We start from the raw sequence: 18,120 nt of genomic DNA on the forward strand, positions 1-18,120 counted from the left end.
GAAGGAAATGGCAACCCACTCCAGTATTCTTGCCTGGAGAATCCCATGGACGGAGGAGCTTGGTAGGCTGCAGTCCATGGGGTCGCAAAGAGTCCAACACGACTGAGCAACTTCACTTTCACTAAAGCAACCCACTCCAGTATTCTTGCCTGGAGAATCCCATGGACGGAAGAGCTTGGTAGGCTGCAGTCCATGGGGTCGCAAAGAGTCGGACATGACTGAGCAACTTCACTTTCACTAAAGTACTGCCAAAGATGAAAATATTTTTTGTTACTATAATGACAAATAATTATATAATTATAACATCATCAGTAAGTTACAGTACAAAGCTAAATTCCTCTTGCTTGTGTGCTCAGTCGGGTCCGACTCTCTGCGACCCTATGGACTGCAGCCCACTAGGCTCCTCTATCCATGGAATTCTTCACACAAGAACACTGGAGTTGGTTGCCATTTCCTCCCCCAGGGGATCTTCTTGATCCAAGCAAGGATCAAACCCATGCCTCTTGCTTCTCCTGCATTGGCATTTGAATTCTTTAGTATTGTGCTATTATTATTGTTTTCGTGATTCTAGTAGCCTTTGATATAGCAAGTATGTCATAACACATGTAGAAAGGTGCTTATTGTATGCTGAAGCCCCACAGCTGCCCATGGTTTACCAATCATCTCTCTCCTTAAAAATCTCTGAGCTCACTGGAAAGGCCCATCTTGAAAATCTTGCCCTGACATTACTCTAGTGTTTACAAAATATTGTCACATTCCACACCTTATTTAACCTGCAACAGTGGCCAGTACTACTTAAGATATGTTTAAAAGTCTTATTTGGACCATGAGAGAGTCAGACACAAAAGAACTGGGTGATTCTCCAAGATTACCCAGGTGGCAAGTGGTAGAACCGGGATCATTCAAGATCGCCTTATTCTTAGTTCATATTCTTTCACTCTATCACAGCCCTGAGAGTAGTCAAGACAAAAATAAAATGGGGTCAGGGAAATGCTAAATAGCAGGGATATTTGAAGGTAGCTAACTACCAAGGTAAACTCCCAGGCACAGACAACCCACTTAGTTCTGCCAAGAGCTCTCTCTAACACACACAGGAGATTTTTTTTTTTTAATATACTACATGAAATTTAACAGTTTGGGAATTTTCTTAATCAACATGCATCCTCTTTTAAGAATGCATTTACCTCTGGGAACATTATACAGATATCAATCATTTACAAATGTGTGTAAGCTTGTTCCATGAATGGCTTTCCTCCTAGCGTAAACCTCAGAACTGCAGCACGTGAGAAGCTGTGAATTTTGTTCAGAAGAAAGAGGAGGTGGGTGACATTGGGACATGACATACACGGGGGATGGAGCAACTGCAGGTGAGGTGATACAGAGGAAGCCAGGGAAGTCTGGAGATAATGCAAAAAGAAAGCAGAAGCGAGATGGTTAAATCCTATCTAGTTTCCAAGTGAGCAAGTTTTCATACAATCAAAAAGCCAGAGGCCCATTCAGGGAGATTTAAGAAATAAACAAAAAGAGGCATAAAGTTAATAGGGGAGTTTTTTTGTTTGTTTGCTTTTACCACTTAGTAACTGTGGCAGAACTGGGAAACTATTGACGGAAACAGATTCTTCTTCCCAGGAACACAGCTGGACAACGTTTACCAGCCTCTCCTGCAGTTAGGTAAGGCCGGTGAGTAAGTCTGAGACAAGTACAATGAAACCCGCACTAGCCATAAAAATCTCCCAGTCATCACCTTCCATTTCCTCTCCGCGATCATGGCAACCTTGGAAGCCACACTGCATGTAGCTGAGCCAAAGAGGGAAGGAGCCTGGGTTCTTGAATCAGTTTTAAGAAAAACCACCTGCCAACAAGGAGCATCCATTTCAAAGCCTGTATGAATGGAAACATTTTGTTGAATCCCAGAAGATGTTTCTTTCTATAAGCAGTTGGCAAAAACAAATTTTTTTAATTTTTTTCAATGACATGGGTTCAATCACTGGGTCAGAAAGATCCCCTGGAGGAGGGCATGGCAACCCACTCCAGTGTTCTTGCCTGGAGAATCCCATGGACAGAGGAGCCTGGTGTACTATAGTCCATAAGCTCACTAATAACAGTTGAACATGATGGAAGCAACTTAGCACGCAGGCCCAATTTCTCTTGCCATGTAGAGAAGAAAGTCAATCTGTAACAAATAATGGCAGTGCAGTTACCATGGAATGAAGGGAGCAGACAGCACTGGAGCATTATATGAATGGGGTATTTGCAAAAAAAGAGCAGACTCAGGCCCCAGAATCAGATTCTGTACTCTAAACAGTAGCCCTTGACTGACACTAACAAGACAAATCTGACAAGAAACAGCATCAAACACAGAAAAGTGTGAACCAGTAGGAGACTTTCATTCATTCATTCCGCAAACAGCTTGGTGTATCTATCACACCCGGAGCACTATCCTAGTGCTGGAGACACAGTGAATAAGATAAAATCCTGCCTTTCTACAACTTTTGTTCTAAAGGGAAAAGTCAGTTAATAAACCTTTAAACCGGGAAACACAAGAAAGCAAAACAATTATAGATAATAAGTGTATAAGGAAAATAAAACAAATAAAATGAAAATGGTATAGAGTAGCTGAGGGTAGTAACAGAGCTAATTCAGGGAGGGTGTTAGGAGAGACCTTTCTAAAGAGTGACATTTGAACTACAACTTAAATGATCCATCAAAAGTGGATTTGCAAAGATCTAGGTGAAGGACATCCCAGGGCGAAGAAAGAACTATTGCAGAAGCCTACTGGAGAATATGAGTCAAAGCGTGGCGGGTGAAGAGAGAACACAGGACAGAGTGCTAAGAGACCAACACAGAGAGGCGGGCAGTATCCAGTTCACACAGGGCCTTACGCAGGACCAAGCCTGGACGTCATTCTAAGATGCAGTATCAGATGATTTTAAAGAGCAGATTGGCATCATATGACTTATATATTTAAGAGCTCACTCTGACTGATGCCTGAAGAATGGATTACGGGTGGGGCAAGAGTAGACACCATTGCAATCACCAATGAGAAAAAGGAGGCTCGGACTAGAGTCAGAGCAAGACATGGGTGAATATGTGATTTATTTTGTAAGTTAAACTACCAAGACTTCCCAATGCAGTTGATGTTGGGAGTGATGGCAACATAGAACTGACAATGACTTCTCCATCTAGTGACCACAGCAACAGGGTGGATGGAAGTGCCATTAACTGAGATTGGGAGAAAAGTACATGGTTCTCTGTTCTCAGGACCCTGGAACTCAAGAGAGTTCTATAGTACAATAGCTCAGCTACTTGATAAGTTACCATGGCTTCTATGTGCTAGCCTAGTAACTTAACACTTAGAACATTTTTATCATGAAAAAAATAACTAAAAGTTCCAACTATCTTACAAATGATCTTTTAAAACATGTTATATTGAAAACAAAAAATAAAAACAAGTTCTACTTTAACCTCCAGTCCTGACCATTGCCCTAGTTGGTTTGACTAGGTCACCTTCCTCGGTAACAAGCTTAAAAATTAAACTCTTGGTTCAACACAAGTGCAATAACCATGGCTTAGATTTGGGTTTTTTGTTCTTTTAAATAAAAAAACAAAAGTTATGGGGATGGGAGGGGTGGGTGTTGTTAAGAAGAGGCAAGAGTTTAAGTAGGTGGGAGAGCAGGAGTAGATGTTTTTGTAAAGTGGCCTTGGCAATAAAGAAGCAGAGGCAAAAAAAAGCCAGGCCCAGGAAGAAAGCACAACTCTGTCTGCTGCTGGGATGAAAGTGCCACATGGGTCATCACAAGCAGTGCAGTGGATAGGGATCTCTGTGTCTTGGGAAGGCTAGCAGGACGGGGTGGGGGGGGGGGGCTGTTGACATATCTGGATACCAGAGGATCTCTCCATTAGTCATATAGGCTAAATAGGAAGGGAAAAGGGGATCCCTGAGGTATTCTTATCTCAAGCATGCTGAACCCCTGGAAATAAATGCAAGCAGGAGCTTAGAGTTAATATTTTACAAACATGAATAATCCATAAGAAGCTTTTGATCCCTGTGCAGTCCACATCAAGACTTTAGGAGATGGAAGCCCAGATCTGAGCGTAAACTGGGCTTCATGGATCACAAGGTTCATGCATTTTAGAAAATTTCAAAATAAGAGTTACCTGATTAATCCTTGGAGAATTAGCAGTATACCTTAAGGATGCTCACCATTTCCACACATTCTCTTCATCAGGGACTCACAGGGGCTTGTTTCTATGGCAGTGTACTCACACTAGCCTCTGCATCCAAAAAAATTCTACCCTCAAGTTCTGCATTTTCTTTCTGCTTGAACTCTGACCTTCCTGCCACTTTCCCAGCCTCTTAACACTACGGGGTCAGATCCTTTGTCATCACCTTCAGTCATGCAAAAGACATTATAAATCACCTTGCTAAGCTAAGGAGACATTATAAATCAATTTGCTAAGCAGTTGCTATAGTTTTGTGGGGTTTTTTTACATGAAATTATTAAGTTGAAACCAATAAAATCATTTTGTTCCATGACATATTACCCTTCAACTCAGCTCCACTCATGTTTTTACAAGGAAGGAAGGACTTCATCATTATTACTATGCTGGGTACCTCACTGCTAACAATATGCTCCTGGCAGGACTGATATAACTTGGTCCCTTCGTCTAATAACACTCTCCCCTGCTACCTTCCAATACTCCAAAAAGAGGTAGACATGAGAAGCCCACATTCTCAAAGTATTGGCCTCTACAAGCACACACTCTTCCAAGAAAGATCCTCATAAACATTGATATAGGTTGATGACAATAATTGTTGTAATTCACTAAATCACCAGTAAAAACCAGACAATTTACTGAGTTTTTGACCTGCACTGTCTCATTATCATCTTAATTGGGAAACCCAACTTCCCACATTGGAATTGGCTATAAAAAAGCAGTAATCTGCTACTTGTGCTCTGTAAATATCTATTACCTGGTAGTAGAGCCAGGGAAGACTATTAATGATATATACAGTTTGTACTTTTTCTAGTAGCTCTCAATGCTTACTCTGGAGAAAACTACTTTTAGTCATGAGCACTGAGTTGGAGGTATCCTTCTGAAACCACAAGATTTGGGTCAACTAACTCAGGCACAGGTATACCAGTAGGCTTAGGCTAAGTTACACAAAGATAACAGATAATTGTGTCCTCCAAAATATCAGTGATTTACAGTTATTTCTCACTAAGGCCACATGTCAATCACCTATCCATTGTCACTAGCTCCATATCATCTTCATGCTGGGACCACAGCTAAAGGAGGGGCCGCTCTAGAACATTGCCAGTTGATGAGAAAGAGGTGGAACCCTGTAACAGCTCTTCAAGCTTTTACTCTGAAATGGTACAGATCTCACACACATTCGGATTTCATTAGACCAAGGAGATAGCAAAGATTTTGAACAAGACCACATTGGAACAGGGTGGGGGATGGGAAGGTAGAGTGCAGCATAAGTCAAGGCATATGAGTTGTGAGTTGAATATTAACTTTACTTCATTTCTCTGAGTCTTTGTGTCCATGCGTACAAAATGGAGTTCATCTGGTGAACGCTACCATTTTCCTCAAAGATTTACTGGAAGGCTCAAAAAGTATAATATGCATAAAAGGAGTTCAAAAAGTTCAGAGCACTCTGTAAGTAGGAAGTATTATTTAATACTAATTGGGACAGGGGAGCCTGGTGGGCTGCCGTCTCTGGGGTCGCACAGAGTCGGACACGACTGAAGCGACTTAGCAGCAGCAGCAGCAGCACTTTCTATGCCTGGCAGATTTCATGATGTATATGTACCACTCGCTCTTTATTCTTCAACCTAACCTTTTACTACTTTTTTACTAGGAAAGGTGTGAAACTCTATGTAGGCTTCAAATTCAAGAAGATCAGGAATAGACCCCAACTACTGTACTTTCCTCAAGATAATACCTCTAACTGAAGCTAATGTATCAGAAACTATTTAAGACCAACCCATTGTCATCACAAAGATTAAAAAAAAAAAGTCACAGTAGACCAGATTTCATAAAACACAAAAAACCGACTACAGCAATTTTCAAAATGGGGAATGTTCCTGTTGGAGCCAGACAAGGCAAAATGAAACAACCTCCTGTGAATTGTATCATAGCTGACAAAAATTCTTATTACCTTCTATTGATTGGCCAGGAGATCTGATATCTCCTCAATGGCAGTCTCTAAGGCAATCTCTGCAGAACAGGAAGATCCCTTAATACACTATCTCTCTTCTACTACCCAAGGAAGTTAAGAAAATTGAAAGTCTTTTGTGATTCTTTTTCCACTGAAAGCCTGAATAGGCTCTTCAAGACAGTCTGGACAATGAGTGCAATATTTTGTTTTAATTTGCAAGCCAGTCTTGTTCATCATGGTTTGTACAATATGGGTCATCTTCACTCCATTTACTCTGAGTAAAAAGTAACTTGCCTGAAGCAGTTCATACATATCTACTCCTCTCTCTCTAGGCTACAGTGAAACAATGAACTCAGCCTCTGAGAGTCCCTGGTACCCAGGTGGCTGTGTGGTGAGCATCCCAGAGGATAATTCTGAAGACAGAAGCTGAGTAAATGGCCATACTGCATTTAACCATACCAGAGTGTGGTATCCATGGCTTTCTATCCACCCAAAGCCACACATATCCTCTTCCTACAGCTACAACCATATTTAATTCAGGCAAAGAGCAAAGATCACTTAGTCTCAGGGAAAGTATACTCTTATTCCAAATCCAGGGGTGGAACACAATCAGCACAAGCCATTGTGCATTGAAAAAACCATCTCATTGGTCTAGGGGTGGATAGCAGGTAACCCAGGTCTAAAAAATGAGACAGCAGAAGTCTTCTGCATGGGGAGAGCCAAAGGAGGCTACAAAGGACTTTCTAAGAGAACTTTCCTTAAACATAAAAAGACAGAACCTTACACAGAGAAGGTTTTTAACCCCTGACCGTCTCTTCCTTGGGATGCTGGTAGAAGGACATCCCGCCTAGGGCTATAGCAGGCATCAAGCAGTCACAGGAAAATAAGCCCAAAGCCCAGGAATGCTGAAGATGGCAGAATGGAAAGAGAGAAGGGTGTTTGCTCTAAATATTGATATTCACTCTAGTGGATTCTCTATGCCTCCCATTCAATGTCCAGGATCCGACTCCTGTTCCCCTCCCCCCACCCCCCGATTTCCATTCCAGACAGTATATAGGCTCTAATGCTTAGTCATTTTTTTCTTAGGTGTTATCCTGGAACTTGTGGAATGTTCCCATGATTACAGAGAACTGACTGAAGACTGAGAATATCACCATGTCCCAGGGTAGTCCCATAGTATACACTGGCCCAATGCCCTGCACACACAATGAGCTGAGAAACATGTTCAAGAAGACAAGGACTTAGACCTAAAATTGCTCAACAGAATCAATAACATAAGGCCTCACACACAAAGTGAGTAAGTAATAGTCGCTCAGTTGTGTCCAACTCTTTGTGACCCCATGGACTGGAGCCCACCAGACTTTTCTGTCTATGGAATTCTCCAAGCAAGAGTACTGGAATGGGTTGCCATTTCCTTCTCCATCACACACAATGGGTAGGCATAACATGGCACCTCATAAAACTGATTCTATGTAACAAAAATGAGAAAATCAAAGAGTCCCAAATAGTATTTATGCCAGCTATTTCCTCCCAGGTTCTGCCAGGTCTCAACAGCTAAGGGGAGTCAGGAATGGTGGGTTCGCTGCTTCCAAAAGACAACCGAAATGTCTGTCAATGATAGAATCAGGATTCAAACTATTTTGAGGTTCCTTCTATCATTTTTATAATTGTTGAGTCTATCCCACATATGGCAGAAGGTAAAAAACTAAATTTTTCAGACCATTACCTGGCTTGTGGGATTTTTTCCATGATGAATGGAGCGAATAATGTTCATATTTTTTTTTAAAGCTACATTCATTTTTCTGACAAAAACACAGAATAGTGTAAGGCACAATACAAAACAGCACTAAGTACGATATAAAAATAAATGTTAACATGAAACATTGAAATTAATAATCTCCTCTTTCTCAAAATTGATGTCTTGATAACATGATATTAAGGCTAGATTAAAAGTTGCATAGCTAGAGGGGCAACTTCATTCTCCCAAGTGACATGTCTCCCAAATCAAGTTCAATAAGCAAAAGAAAAAGAATTGTAGAAAAAAGTGGGGGAGGAACTACTAGACTTATACTGTATTGCCAATGAGAACCAAAACAGTAATGAAGAAAATCTTCCATAAGAAATGGAAAACAGAGGATACCTAACAGGTTCTGAACACTAACAGTAATTAGACACATTTTCTTAACTACTGACAAGGTCTTTAGTAAGCCAAATGTTAAGCTAGAAGTCAACAACATAAAACAGCAGAATGGAAAGAAATTTACCATTATTGTCATCAATTGTCTTCACCTTGACAATACCTGATCTACTTGAGAACCAAAGAAGTAGAGGATAGTGACCAAGACATTGCAGCATTTATTCCAGATGTGATATCCACATTCCTGATTAACAGATCCCTAAGAAAATCCCATGGACCGAGGAGCCTGGTAGGCTGCAGTCCATGGGGTCCCTAACAGTCGGACACGACTAAGGGACTTCACTTTCAGTTTTATGCATTGGAGAAGGAAATGGCAACCCACTCCAGGTTCTTGCCTGGAGAATCCCAGGGACGGGGGAGCCTCATGGGCTGCCGTCTATGGGGTCGCACAGAGTCAGACACGACTGAAGTGACTTAGCAGCAGCAAGGTTCAATATATTGTTAGTAAAGATAACAGGAGTACTTGGGTCCAACCAGAACAGAGAAACAGCCTAGCATCAATTTGCCTATAACAATTTCTCTAAACCAACAGGAGGGATCCAGTGAGCACTGGAGAAATGGAAGATCTTAGATTTTAGGGCATGTAAGTCCAGGTCAGAAATAATTCCTGACCCTCTGGTATGTTAAAGGAGCAGGAGTATGCAATACTTGCCACCAGAGTACTGAGCATGGAAAGAGGGGTTCACATAAGATAGAGGAGTTGCTCAGCTTTATAAAGAAGAAAAGGGGGTCACGGATGCTTGAGGCCACCAACCTACTATATGATACCAATCCATGTGCCAAAGTTATGAGTCCATCCATCACTGGGGCTTTTACAAGAGTTTGGGAACTATTAATAGCAACACATGACCTTGGCAGAGGAAGATGATGGCAGTTGGGTAGGAGTTAGTATCAAAGCATTCCATTCAAAAGAGAATCCACTGCATAACATTTAACTGAAATTGAAGATGATGATCTTCCCAAATAAGACAACATAAAATGAGGTATTTAGAGTTCTGCTGGTGATGATTAAATACAGTGACAGTAGAACATGGGATCTGATATGGCTCTACTGCTTTTGTTGTTTTGCTGTTTCATAACTTCCTTCGAAAGTCTTGCTATAACGTGCTACTAGCAGCCCAGATAAGTCAGGAGAGGAGAGTATGCCAGGCAGTTGACAGTTTCTTCTAGGATCCCACAGGACCAGAACCAAGGGAAAGCTTTCAATCTTCAGCCATATCTACCAGGAATACATTTCTCACAAGTTGATTTTATTAAATAGCTCACTTACCTTCACAGTAGGCAGAGTCTCCCTGGACAGAAATGTAACCATTCTTGCACTCACAAGTAGCTTTGGTATTCCAGTTTTTGCACTCTGAGTTTTCACCACATTTAGGTCCTTCAGCACAAAAGTTATGACCTAGAAGAAACAAATAAAATTTTACATCAGGAAAGAGGAGAATAAAAGACTTCCAAATAATAAAGCATGAGACACAGTTATTATATGTCAGCATACATGAGAATATACCTTGGCAATATGCAAAGGTAAATTTGCATATCCATAAAGAGGAATAAAAAACTGTGGACCATCCCATACCTGAGAATTTTCTCTCCTAATTCACAAACTTGCTGAAGTTATTCCTTTTTGAAAGCTTTTACCCATGTTGATTCTGAATTTTCTTTCCACTACTTTCTTATGTGACTAGTCTTTTAAATGGTTTTATTACAAAATTTATGATACATAGGAAATATATAAAATGAATATATATGAATATATCAAATAAAATTCGGAGAAGGCAATGGCACCCCACTCCAGTACTCTTGCCTGGAAAATCCCATGGGCAGAGGAGCCTGGTAGGCTGCAGTCCATGGGGTCGCTAGGAGTCGGACACATCTGAGCGACTTCACTTTCCCTTTTCACTTTCATACACTGGAGAAGGAAATGGAAACCCGCTCCAGTGTTCTTGCCTGGAGAATCCCAGGAATGGGGGAGCCTGGTGGGCTACCGTCTATGGGGTCACACAGAGTCGGACATGACTGAAGTGACTTAGCATAGCATAGCATTAAATAAAATTAATACAAAAAGTATTATCAATACCTATTTATTAAACATCCCCAAATAATCCCCTTCTCAGCCATCAGAGACAACTACCCTAACAATTCCATTAATCACTCCCTTATATATTTCTGTATGCTTTACCATACGTAGGTATGTATTTCTAAATAATAGATTATTTCGTTTTGGCCATTTTGGACTTCACCTGTGAAATCATACTGTACCATATCCTCTATGGCATATGGGTTTTTTTCCTGTTCATTCATATTAATGCCTGTGGCTATCATTCATCAGTGGTATATAATATTTCATAGTATAAATAGTCCACAATTTATCCATTATACTTAGTATTGACTGAGTTATTTGCAGGTTTTGAATTACTAGCACAGCTGCAAGAAACATTCTTGAACATGTTTCCTGAGGCATACTTTTTTAACCACATGTTTTACATTTCTTTGCCCAAGAGTCTTTTCTTGAATCTAAGACATTCCCTCAGGGATAGTTATTTTTCCTCTAACTATAGTCTTCATAAATTCCTTTTAGTGAAGATAAATCTGACAGTAACTATGCTCAATTTTAATTTATCTAAATATGTCCTTTGACCACCCTCCTACTTGAAAAGCAGCTTTACTAGGTACAAAGCTATTTTGTCTCAACATTTTGAAGACATCCCATTGTTTATGGCTTCTGTTATAACTGTTGACAAGTCAATTGTTAGCCTAGTCATTCCTTAGTATGTGACAAACCTTTTCTCTGTGACTTTTAAGATCTATTTTATTTGGTTGGTTAAGTTGATGAGCTTTGTTTTGTTTCATATTCATTAACTTTAAGGTTTTTAGGTGTGAATTTATTTTTATTTGTTCTTCCTGGGATTCCTTGCGACTCTTAAATATAAAGATTTAACCAATCTTTTATCAGTTTGGAAAATACTCAGGTATTTTCTCTTCAAACATTCTCTCTTCACCATTGCCTCTAAATCTCTCTTGCTAGAATTATAATGAGATTGCTATTCTCCTTTCTTTCTTAAGCTCTCCTCCATGTTACTTCTACTTGCCTTAATATTCCCATCTCTTTTTTCTATGCAGAATTCTGTTTAACTTCTAGATGTATCTTTTGGTCTCTTAATTCTCTCAAGTAGTGTCATATTCACTCAGTCATCCACATCATTTTTATTTTACTTGTATTTTTTTAATTTTCCAGAATTCAATGTCTTTTTAAATCTCCTTGGTCAAATTTGTAGTCTCTCATTCTTTCCTCTTTTAATTTCCCCCTTTTAAAAACATATTAGACTATATTTTACACATACAACTCCAGTATCTTCAGTCTTCTGATTTTGGTTTTTTTCACTGAGCATCCCACATGGTTACTATTTTGTGTTTTGAATGATTCTTTTATGATTCTTTGTGAGCTCATATTTTTTAGGATTTAATCTGCGGGAATTATTTGAGGTTTGGGCTTTAAAACTGTACTTCTTCAGAGAGGATCTGTGTTTGCTTTAGTCAGGTGCCCGAGGGAACTATCAACCCACAATCACTTTCAACTACATTTTGCCTTGGGACATGGATTGAGCCACACAGGTAGAATAAATTTAGATTCTAAGCTTTCAGGAATGCAAACTCTTCTCTGCCATACTCCCTATCTAGAGTCAAGACTGACAGGCAAGTCTCCTCTTACAGACTAGATTTTTCCTAGCCACCCACTGAAGAGTTACCCTTCAAGATTCTTTATTTATGCAAGCCTCAGGCTTTTCCTCCTGTCTACTTACAGTAGTCCATTAGAAGCCAGATTCTACCACCAGGGATTAAAAATTGACCTCTGGGCAAATGCCAACTCCAGTGTGCTTATCTCAATGGAATCAACCTTTTTTCTGGTCTCTGATTTTTTTTTTTTTTTGGTCCTACCTCTATTACCAATTCTACCAATCTCCCGACCCTCAAAACATTTTATATATTATGCATTTTTAGGTTACACCCACCACAGGAATTGTGAAGTTCAAATATAACAAGGTATATAAAAGGTGCTTTATCATTTTTAACTCATACATTTTAGCAAGTAGTAACTACACTGCTATATCACATACTGTAGTCTCATAGAAAACAAGTGATCTTGGAGAAGAGATCTAATACATAATTCAGGGTCTTTACTAATAAACACAGTAAGTCACTTTGCCTGTCTAGGTACATATACCAAGAAAGGGCAACATCAGTGATTTTCACACTATTCCTGAGTCTTGGGCACAGCTGAGTTGTTGGTCAGAGCTCATGTCCTCCAGCCCTGATTCAAATAAAACAGCTTTGCTTTTATACTGTTGAAACAGTGACTATATGAACAACAGTTTTTGGTTTTTAAAAAATATAAAAAGCACTGAACTATATAAACTCCAAGTTTAACTCCTTTTGGTGATAACATTCTAGACTGTTCTTCCTTTGAGACAGAATTTTAAACCAACATTCTTTGGATAAAAGATAATAACTCCTATTCAATAATAATATTCATGTACCTATGTCTGGCATTACACTAGATACTTTAAATGGGGATAATAATATACCTTATTAATTTGTGTGGAACAAGTTAAATGGGCTAATTCATATACTTAGAGCACATCTTGATACACACTAGGAGGTCACTAAATGTTAGCCTCTGTGATAAGAATGATAATGATTATGATAACAGTACTGCTGACAATGATGGCTAAAGTTCAAAACAACTTGATGATAACACTGTTATCCTCAGCTTCAAGATAAGAAAAGAGAAGCTCAAACTCATTAATATCTATCTAATAAGTGGACATGCCAAGATTCTAAACTATGTCTGGTAAACTCCAAGGCCTATATAATTTGTTTTTTTCTATATCCTCTCACATACAAAAAATAGTTTAAAAAAAAAAAAAGTGAAAGATGTAGACACTACTTGTGACATTAGAAAGTGGATCCAAGGCTGAGGGGAGCATAATATCATATCCAGCCTCACTATCTGACCTGTTAACTGGTGACTGCCTCAGTCAAAATCAGAGAAAAAACTTAACGTGTTGGAAATGTGAAACCTCTGTCAGCCAAGAACACTTCTACAAGGACTTAAAAGGCTTATAATAACCATTAAAGTACTTGATGTTTCTGTTAGCAAAAGGACAATTTTTAGGTATCATAGCTTTCTTTGCCAGAGGAAGTGCCTGGACTTCCCTCCCCACATCACAATTGATCAATAATTAAGTTGTCACATTTTCTTTTATTACAAAGTTTGACTCAATGTCAATATGAACACCCTTTGTTGCATGACTTTTTTTTTTTTTTTCTCTAGGATATGCAACTTCACTTTCCACAAACATTTGATAGCCTGGAACAAAGCCCCTCAAACACTGTTGACTTTCCAATGCACATCTCTCTAGCAGGCATGTGCCATGTCAATTCACAATGCAGAGAGTTGGGTCAAATGTATTTCAAAGACAATGAAGGGCCCATGAGACAGATTAATGGTATGGACAAATCTACTTTGTCTGGGCCTCACCATTGTGTCAAAAACATGTGTTGTTGTTGTTCTTTTTTTTTTTAATTAACGCAAGCCTTCATTCAAGCAGTATTTATTCAGTACCTGCTTGCCTTTCTACATGAGTGAACAATCATCGACTCAATATTTACAGGTCTGCAGCACTATGCAAGACCCTGGGGGCAATGTCAAGGTGTTTGAGACATTCCATGACCACAAGAGAATTAGAAACTCTAAGGTGAGGTAAGCCAAACCCAGAAGTAGCTAAGTAAGATGTGAGCAGTACAAATTATCATAGTGTGCCAGAGAAGAAGAAATCCCTTCTAGCTGATGCCAAACTTAACCTATGACTCATCACAGGTAGAAACTTGTGCAAGACACAGGATCTGCAAGACACAGATCCAAATGGGAGGAATGGGACTCCAACCCTTGAGGAAGAAGGGTAAGTTTGAAGAACCTCAAATAATCTGGCACAGTTGTAATAAGAATGATTAACATTTATCAAGCACAAAATACATGCAAGGTACTCAGTAAAGTGTTTCAGATGCATTATTCCACTTAATTCTATTAACAATCCTATGAAACTGGGATTATTACCCTATTTCACAGATGTGGCACTAACTCAGAGAAGTTAGGGCATGAGTGAAACTACACAGAGCCACAATCCAGGTGTGACTGATGCCAGGGTTCTTAATCAAAAAGCAACAATTTTATAAGCATCCTACACTCCAAAGTATTGAAAAGATATTTTTTTTTTACATGCCTAGATTTAAGCAGATTACATTTTAGATTTCTTTTTCATACACACACACATATACAAACATGTACACAAGGCTGGGCAATTTAAAATATTCTTTTAAAATACTAACTCTATTCACTCCAACTTCTTTAAGTCAAGATCTATGTCTGACTCATTTCTTTCAACACCAAGCTTCCCACCCAAGGACAGCTGTCTGTGGAGAAGGATGGCTTATAGACGAATGCAAAAATAGACAGGTAGAAATATGGGTGGTTAAATTAATGAGCGAATAAAGATATGGATGAATCTACAGTGGTATTTTAATGCCCCCTCTTGAGCAACTAAAAGGCTAATGGGACTCATTTGCTAGTCACCATTTTTCTTTAAACATTTTTACTGAAGTACAATTTACATACCCAAAAATTGACCTATTGTAAAGACAAACTGATAATTTCTAGTAAACTCACACAGTTATACAGTAAATCACCACAATCCAGTCTTAAAACACTTTCATCACCCCAGCCGGTGATGAAATTCTTCAAAACCACCCTGCATTCTTCAAAACCACCCCAAGATAACTGGCTGCCAAGTCATAAATCCTCAATCAACTCTCCACATTTCAAAATCTTTCTAAAGGTTTGGTCTTTCCTATCTGCTGTCTGAAAGGCATGGCATTTAACTTATAAACCCTTCCCTTCAGGATATCTGTCTTCAGTTGCCACCTGCAATCTTTTTCTCTAGTCCTCTTACTAACTCTTGGTACAATATTTTCTTCAGAAGCTGGTTATCAAAACAGATTGATGCATGAGATTCTTCAATGTTACCTTCTTTCTTTAATCAATATCTTTTTCCCCCAGAATTAGAAGTTGTGGCCAGACTGTAGAATACACACACATATGCATACATACATACTCAATATCCATGTTCTTTTATTTGAATATTTTAATAAATGAATCTGGAGTCTCTGTGGGCTTCCCTCATAGCTCAGTTGGTAAAGAATCTGCCTGCAATGCAGATGACCTGGGTTCGATTCCTGGGTCCAGAAGATCCCCTGGAGAAGGAAATGTCAACCCACTCCAGCATTCTTGCCGGGAAAATCCCATGGACAGAGGAGCCTAGCAGGCTCCAGTCGATGGGATCGCAAGAGTCAGACACAACTTAATGACTAAACCACTACCAGAGTCTCGTAATTATCATCCTATAATTAGAAGCACACAAAGTAACATCATCTAAATAGCAATGGTCCAAAGACAGAGAACACATTTGTTATAAAAGTTGCTGTTTGTTGACTTTTTCCAATTTGCCAGGCACAACAACTCTAAAGATTAGTATTATTCTCACTTTACAGATTAGGAAAATGTGGTTGGGACTCTTTTATCCAGGGTAACACAGCCAGGAAGTGGCAGAGTTATGATTTAACTCAAGTTCTTGTTAAGACCACTAAAAAAATTATTATCCTATGATTTAAAAACCTCAGAGCATAGACAACTACTACTGACTATTCTCTGATGATGTTTGTAGATCTCTATGCCCAATAAAATTTTCAAAGAGGGACCCAACTGTAGGTTCTGCCAATCTGTTCTTAAGAAAAATTGAAACAAGGCCAATGCTTGTGCCCAGTCTCTTCTGGTCTCTGGTTAAGAACATTCACCCTCCTCTAGAAGCAATAATAAAGGCTCACAGGGCCCTCTACAAACAGGAAGTAACATTGTCTTGTATACCCCACTTTACATATTTTATATCATTATAGCCACAGCCCATTTGACATTTAATTTGGATGACCTCAGAGTTGTCTCATGGCTCACCCAGCTGAAACTGCACTCTTGATCTTAAATCTGATATCCATGCTCCCCAAGTTCTCCATTATCAATCTGCAGCACTTTTATCCACTTAAACCATCTTTTTTTTTTTAAGGAGTCATCTTTGTCCTCTCTCTTCAAATACTGCCTCTTCCTAAGTTCTATTCATTTTATTTCATGAATATCTCTGGAATCTCTTTTTCCTCCACTCCACGGCAATAAGAAAAAAAAAAAAAAAAAACCTACTCCAAACTATTATTTCTCAAAAAGAAAGCACCTAATTTGCCTTCCTGTTCCTCTTTTTGCTTGTCTCTAATCCATTTTCCCCACAAACAAATCCTTTTAAAACATAGATTGGATCATGTCACTCATCCCCTTAAAAGTCTTCTCCCAAAGACTTTCCAATTTCTCAAGAAAAATTCAAAATTCTTAACTCTGATTTGAAAGGCTCTCCTTTCCCTCTGTCATCCCCCCCAAGTGTATCAGCCTTTATTTGAATTCCTCTAGTACTCCAATCTCTTTCCTGATTCAGAGTCTTTGCAAGCTTGTCCCACTAACTCAGAACCTATGATACATCCCTGCCAGAATAATTTCTACTCAGTTGTCAAGTCCCCAGCTTAAATATAATCTATTCAGAGAAGGCTTTCTTGTCCCTCAAGTCTAAAGAAAATTCCATTACTCTCTCCTATATTTCTCTCTTCTTGTTCATAGCAGGTAGCACAGTTACTAATTACATGTTCATTTCTGTGTTTATTTGTTGAGTGTCTGTTTCCACATTAGAAGCTCACTTCAAGGGAAAGGACCCTACAAGTTTGTTCCCTTTGTGCCTAAGGCAACATCCAGTGCATAATAAACACTCAAGAAATATTTGTAGAGTTGATGACTAAATCCTCTTTCTTCCAAAAGTAAAATTAAAAGAGTGCTTTAAAATGAATAAACCAAGACTCAAAGATGTTAATTACCTTCTTTGTGGTCTTGCAGCTAGTAGGCAATGCCTAAAAGATATATATAGACTCAAATATGATTCTAATGCCCAGTCTCTCTCCACCACTCTATATAACATCCCAGCCATGATTTTACTCATTAAGGGACATTCAAGGAATGCTGACCTGACCCGAAGAGACCACTACTCCATCACTCAGCATTTTCTAGTCCATGACATGCCTTGAATCTTTCCAAAGGAACAAACCGTGTTTCTTTCTCCAGGATACAGTCCACTATTACTTTGTTGCTTGGGGACTTAAAAGTCAAGAGAGAAATAACACCATACAACAGAACACCATTCTTGGATGAGACACCAAAATGAGTAATATCCTTTTGGAGCTTATTTACACTTGAGTGGTGGAAATGAGCAGATGCTCAGAGCAAGACACACAGTCTGCTGAAATGGAATTCCAGGTTTTACTCCAACCGCTTCCTTAATTTTAGTTCCTGGCAGAGATACCATTCATTTGTTTGACAAATATTAAGCCCCATGACGTGTGTCCAGCCACTGTCCTAGAAAATTGGGATAAAACGAAAATGCCATAAACAGCATAAACATTCCCTCATTCATTTAACACTCTAGTTGGGATGGCTATTGTTGAGGATTGGGTTACAGGAGATGTTGTGATGGAGAGGAGCAAGGTGCTTCCAAAATGTTATCACACAGATGGGGCCCTAACACAAGGTATCAAAAGGAGATTTGAGGGATGAATG

General features: G+C 39.1%; 1 protein-coding gene across 1 annotated transcript in view; it reads right to left on the reverse strand.

Moving 5' to 3' along the window:
• The window catches only part of NELL1 (NEL-like 1 (chicken)), a 1,067,650-nt gene that overhangs the window by 747,592 nt on the left and 301,938 nt on the right, over nucleotides 1-18,120 (reverse strand). Inside the window, exon 12 of the mRNA XM_010858409.1 lies at nucleotides 9,637-9,765. Coding sequence (XP_010856711.1) covers nucleotides 9,637-9,765 — 129 coding nt within the window. The remainder of the gene's footprint in view (nucleotides 1-9,636; nucleotides 9,766-18,120) is intronic.

Source organism: Bison bison, unplaced genomic scaffold, assembly GCF_000754665.1.
Source record: "Bison bison bison isolate TAMUID 2011002044 unplaced genomic scaffold, Bison_UMD1.0 scf7180017864388, whole genome shotgun sequence".
Lineage (NCBI taxonomy): Eukaryota > Metazoa > Chordata > Mammalia > Artiodactyla > Bovidae > Bison > Bison bison.